The 5,128-nt window shown below is 38.3% G+C and overlaps 1 protein-coding gene across 1 annotated transcript; it reads right to left on the bottom strand.

Annotated features, from left to right (window-relative positions):
- Positions 1-3,139: 3,139 nt before the first annotated feature.
- LOC131285975 (uncharacterized) lies at positions 3,140-4,855 on the bottom strand. Its single transcript, XM_058314828.1, has 3 exons — positions 4,250-4,855; positions 3,555-4,193; positions 3,140-3,481 (listed from the first exon to the last, which is right to left on the bottom strand). Exons 1-3 carry the CDS (start codon positions 4,853-4,855, stop codon positions 3,140-3,142), a joined length of 1,587 nt encoding a protein of 528 aa, XP_058170811.1.
- Positions 4,856-5,128: the final 273 nt, after the last annotated feature.

Here is a 5,128-nt window from a genome sequence, read left to right as displayed (position 1 = left end):
AACAGACACGCCAAATTTCGCTCACATACGCATGCACAATTTTGTGACACAACTCTCTCACTTGCTATGCATACGTATGTGTATACTAAAGTGCCAGTGGCAAATATTTATAGCAGAAAAATGAGCGTTTTGAACAGTGATTGTTGTATGAAAATAGGTCGGTGTAATCTTTATTCACGTTACACCCATTTCGTAAGAAGAGGATATTTCTGAAAATTGTGGTTCACTTCGTATACCTTGAGATACTGTGCTGTGTGGTTACTTTCTTTTGCCATAGATTCTCATAACTATTTTTATTTGATATTGCACAAATTTCACATTTTATAGAGGATTCACATGGCGTGAAACGGCCTTTTTGAGACATGAAATATAATAGAAACTTATTTCACTATTATGTGAGCCGCATGTTTGTTGTTGTTTGTTTTGCCAAAGCCAAATGCAAAATTCGATATTTTTCCCATCGTATAATAGTAATTTTGATTTGATCAAATAGATTCGATCAAATATCATGTGGATTCTCCTAACTGTGAGTTTAATAAGAATAGAATGGCTCAATTTCTGTTCAGGAATGGTTGAATGACCATCTTAGCGCACCAGTTGCAGCTTTTAATTGAATCCTCTTTCTTCTTTTTTTCTACGACTGTTTTCCAAATTATTAATTTTTTATTTTTTATTTTCCTAAGTGATTCTTTTCCAGCATATATCTATTTCAGCGTGAGGAAAATAGTATAATAATGGTTTGATTGCTAATGAGATGAACAGCAGGGAAAAGTGACCCAACAGGAACTCTGATTCTGTTGGTTACCCTTGTCTAATTTATTGCAGCCATTGATCCGTTAAATAATTTCGAAATTATTCTAGTTTTGCATCCATGCTCGGTTCACCAAACCATCTTAGGTCCTCTGTTCGTGTCGCATTGTCCTTTTTAGCAGCTTCAACATACGTTTCCTTTTGATCATGAAGTCTGAATGGGAATCTTTTGAAGGCATGAGGAAAAAAATTATAGAAAAACGAACTTTCGGGTCAAGTGTCTAAATACCGGTGGGTCATCAATTTAATTGATGAGTCTGCGTGCTGGAACCCGGTTGAAAGGCCGGTAAAATAGAGTGTGAGAGCTGTGATCCCACCAATGAACAGGGGAATTTTCACTTTTTCATTAAAATGTAGAAAAGGTTGGAGTTTTTGAAAAACGTTGGCTGTTGCTATAGTAGGCCGATTTCAAGCGTTATTCGCTCAAGTGTCCGTTTTGTTAATTAATACCCGTTTTCATTGCCCTCGATAATTACAAACCATTATTCGTTCAAGTGAATGTTTTGTAAAATACTTTTCCTTATACCAATTAGGTTATATCTCTTTCAAGATCAACATTTCAACAATCTTAACCTAAGTTGAATTAAACTGTTGGAACATACAAGCTACACTTTTGCTAGTTTTATCAAAAATAGCAGGGAACTTTATTCGTGCAAGAGATTAATTAACAGTACGATTTTGAAACCAAATTTTAAAAAATTGGTAGATTTGGTTAGCCAGTAAATTTTTTTCTGTAAATCCTTGAAAACGTAATTACAGAGTTATTTTTCAAGCAATCAAAGCCATTTCTTGCGATCGCATTCGTCGCTCATCTTTCAACGTGCAATGCAATTCACTCAAATACGAATATGCTCATTAATTGCCAGCATGGAATTGAATAGCAACTGTTAGAAGGATCAAGCATTTTTGTTTAATTTCTTCAAGAGAGTTCTTCATAGAAGAACTCCCACCACCCTACACCACAGCACAGTTCGTACAATTTAAAGAACAAATGCCGTGAACTTTGCGACATTTTTAAATATACTTTATGTGATACAGAAAATGAAACGTAATAAAATTTTGTAGAACTGTCCCAAAAACGGAGAATCTCGTTGAATGACATCCTAAGAGTTGCTGCAAACGAACCGTGTTAGGGAAACATGCTGACGAACTCGAACAGCCACTCATCGGTCTAAAACCTCCTTTGCTTCTCCCCTCGCTCTTTGCTTCTCAATGCTACTGTTTATCTTTAATCTCGTTCTTGGGTGCGGAATGTTTATTTTCCGATTTCGTGCTTAAATTGAGAGATCTTCTTTAGTCGCTTTGAAACATTTCTCATCATTTGTGATTTCGGGGACAGAACCAATGGGTACTCGCAAATAGAAAGTACTTATCCTACTGTCTTGCCGGGGCTGATGACGATGTCGTGCGAGGAAACGCAGAGAGTTAGAAAACACGATGCAGGCAAAAAAATAACCCTAATATGTACTACTCACTCTTACTAGTGGGCTACAAATGAGACTTGTTAATGATGGCAAGCATCGGGTTGTTTCAGTCGAAGCCAAGCATAAAGAATCTTTATCTTCTTTTGTTTTTTTTTAGGAAAGAGGAAATGGATGTTTCCATTTGATGGGTGACGATGATCAAATTTCTAAAATGATACACAAATTATTGCATTTCATTTCCTTTATGGATACATTGGATTGCAAAATGTGAAAAACAGGACAAGAGGGTAGCATTTACTGAATAGATTCCACTGTCCTGCTCAAAACATTTGCCTAACTTAATAGGAATATCTTCGTTCGTATTTTCTTGTAATGGTCGGAAAAAGGAGGTCTGTGACAACCGAAAAGATACGCTGGCTTGAACATTGACCAGCGAACGACGAGGCACTCCCTTGACAGTATGGGTTCGAATCCCAACCGAACCCTGTTCTGTACGAGTGAACTGACTATCCACATAAACGAAAGAGAAAAGTGTCGTAAGTCCCTAAAGGGGCAGTGATGATCGAATTTTGTAGTTATACCAAAGAAAAAGTGTAGATCAAAGATTTTTCACCTTTTTTTTATTATTAGCAATGTATGTATGTTTATATGTAAGCGGCCTTTCCCAACGATAGTTAATGGAAATTATGATCAAGTCTTTCGTATACGCTTATACATTCCACGCACCTGTGCCATATCCATTTATGAGGTATTTACTTCATCTCTCTTGCTTCATACTAAAATTTAATTTTCATGAATGTTGGAACAATCTGATAGTATACCTATGTGGCTCACTCTTCTATCAGACATGTTTTTACCATTGTGTGCAAAAACACCTAATTCAAATCGTTACGTTGACCAGATAGCTATGCTCCGTTTGCTAAAACATTCGACATGTTCTGTAATTCCCGTATTGTACCATGTAATATTTTGTCCAGTTCATCGAGCGAAGGAATGATTCTACGATCGGCAATTAGACCTACCTTTAGCCGACCGTTCCACGTCATGAGTGACAAACCTAGCATATTTTTTCCAATATTTGGCACCCAAAAGATGGCATCCTTCAGAGCATACTCTCGTATATAAATTTCAGATTCAAATGCGGGAATATTGGACATAGCGATCGAGAATTTGCTCCTTGCTAACAAAGGCCGTACGATGGGTGCTGGCAGCAACTCTGGTAGATAAAAGACGCTCAAGTATGTTGTCTGAAAAAGAAAAGAAGAGTATGAATGATCTTTTCCAATGCAGTATAACTAATCTAGGACAATGTGTTCTCACCACGGGAGCTGTGGACATTCTAACGGCATTGCTATGAATGTTGATAGCATGTATTTGACGTAACAACTCAGTCGTGCATGTAATAACTCCAGCGACAGGAAGGTCTCCTATGGGTACTGTCTGAAATACAGCTGAAGATCGGTTGCGTAAGCGAATTTCACTTGTTTCTCGCTCAAACCTACGCATGACAGCTAGAGTAAGAGACGCTGGCACGTCGTTTCCGAACATTTTACAGTATGAACGAAAGCTTGTTGCGAATGCGGTCAAAAAAACGTCGGTAAAACTGACCCCCGGCGAAAGTTGTTTCACATTCCTTATTGTGCATACTAATGATGAAGCGGAGACGTCTTCGCTAACCCACGAAGTTATTTTATCATCGGAAGGACTTCCATTATGGATACGGTTTAGTTCTTTCTTGAAAAATAGTTCGTGTATTAAAAATCTTGGAGCTGTAAGCGCCATCCTTAGCAAAAAACGCCCTGTTATTGTCTCCTTCACTGTCACATATTTAGCCTCGTGTGGATTCCGTGACTCTGCTTGCTTGATTGTTATCGATGCACGTTTGTCAATCAAATCTTTACAAAACAAACGTAAAATTGCAATCCCGTCAGAGATGGAGTGGTGATATCTGAAAAGGACCTGCAATTTCATTAGATCTAATGCCCTTTCATTGACAAACCATATTTCCAACGTACCGGATAAAATGATGCATTCCCCATGTTATGCGATGCTGGATGCGTCCAAACTAGTAGTTCCCAAGTAGTCCCAAGTTTACATTTGCGGTTGCTAATGGCACTAATCTGCCTACACACTTCTCGGCGTGTTAAACAGCTGCCACTAATTTCTGAAGGTTTCACGTTCCTTATATAAGAATCTATCGGGGCGCAGGGTAGGCGATGTAGCCAATAAAAAAAGCCATACTGATAACGTAGCTCGTAGAACAATTTCTGATAAGCTTGCTCGTGCTGGTGAGTAGAGACGCGACTGCGTAGCTCCTCGAGGAGTACGAATGCGGCATTCGGTTCATTTTTGGTGTTTTCGAAGAGAAAAAGGGCATTCGTCATAGCTCTAGATGAATTATTTTCTACTGCCCATACAACATCTGACCCTTCCAGAAGACCACGGAAGGATTGGCCATGTTTTATGATCAGCACTTGGACAACGAATTTACGATATATTTGGAACAGAACTAAAATCACTATAACTACTGGTAGAACAATTATGACTGCAACAAGAAGTAAGATATTTGCCGAAAATTCGATGATCAAACACAAACACTTTTTCCAAGAGGAATGCACCATGGTGGAGCTCTCTACGATCTTACTCTGAGTAAAATATTATTGCAACTGCATCGCTGTCCATGCAAGTACGAACCTTATCATGAGATTCGATTCTGTGCAAAAACAAAAAAAAACAAATTTCGAAAACAACCGCTTTTGGTTGCTTTTTGCTATTCTTCGTGATGATAATCCACATAACAAGATTGCCGCTATCTTGGTTACACATGTTTCCAACAAAGTGCAGCAAGTGCACACATTTGAATTTCATGACAAAAGATGTTGGTGTGACGTGGT

This window comes from Anopheles ziemanni, chromosome 3, assembly GCF_943734765.1.
Source record: "Anopheles ziemanni chromosome 3, idAnoZiCoDA_A2_x.2, whole genome shotgun sequence".
Taxonomy (NCBI): Eukaryota; Metazoa; Arthropoda; class Insecta; order Diptera; family Culicidae; genus Anopheles; species Anopheles ziemanni.
This window is presented reverse-complemented; position numbering and strand designations above follow the sequence as displayed.

Coding starts and splice junctions, on each gene's coding strand:
- LOC131285975 (XM_058314828.1), bottom strand. CDS start 4,855: ATGGTGCATTCCTCTTGGAAAAAGTGTTTGTGTTTGATCATCGAATTT. Junction 4,194..4,249: donor GGAATGCATCATTTTATCCG/GTACGTTGGAAA, acceptor ATGAAATTGCAG/GTCCTTTTCAGATATCACCA. Junction 3,482..3,554: donor GAATGTCCACAGCTCCCGTG/GTGAGAACACAT, acceptor TTTCTTTTTCAG/ACAACATACTTGAGCGTCTT.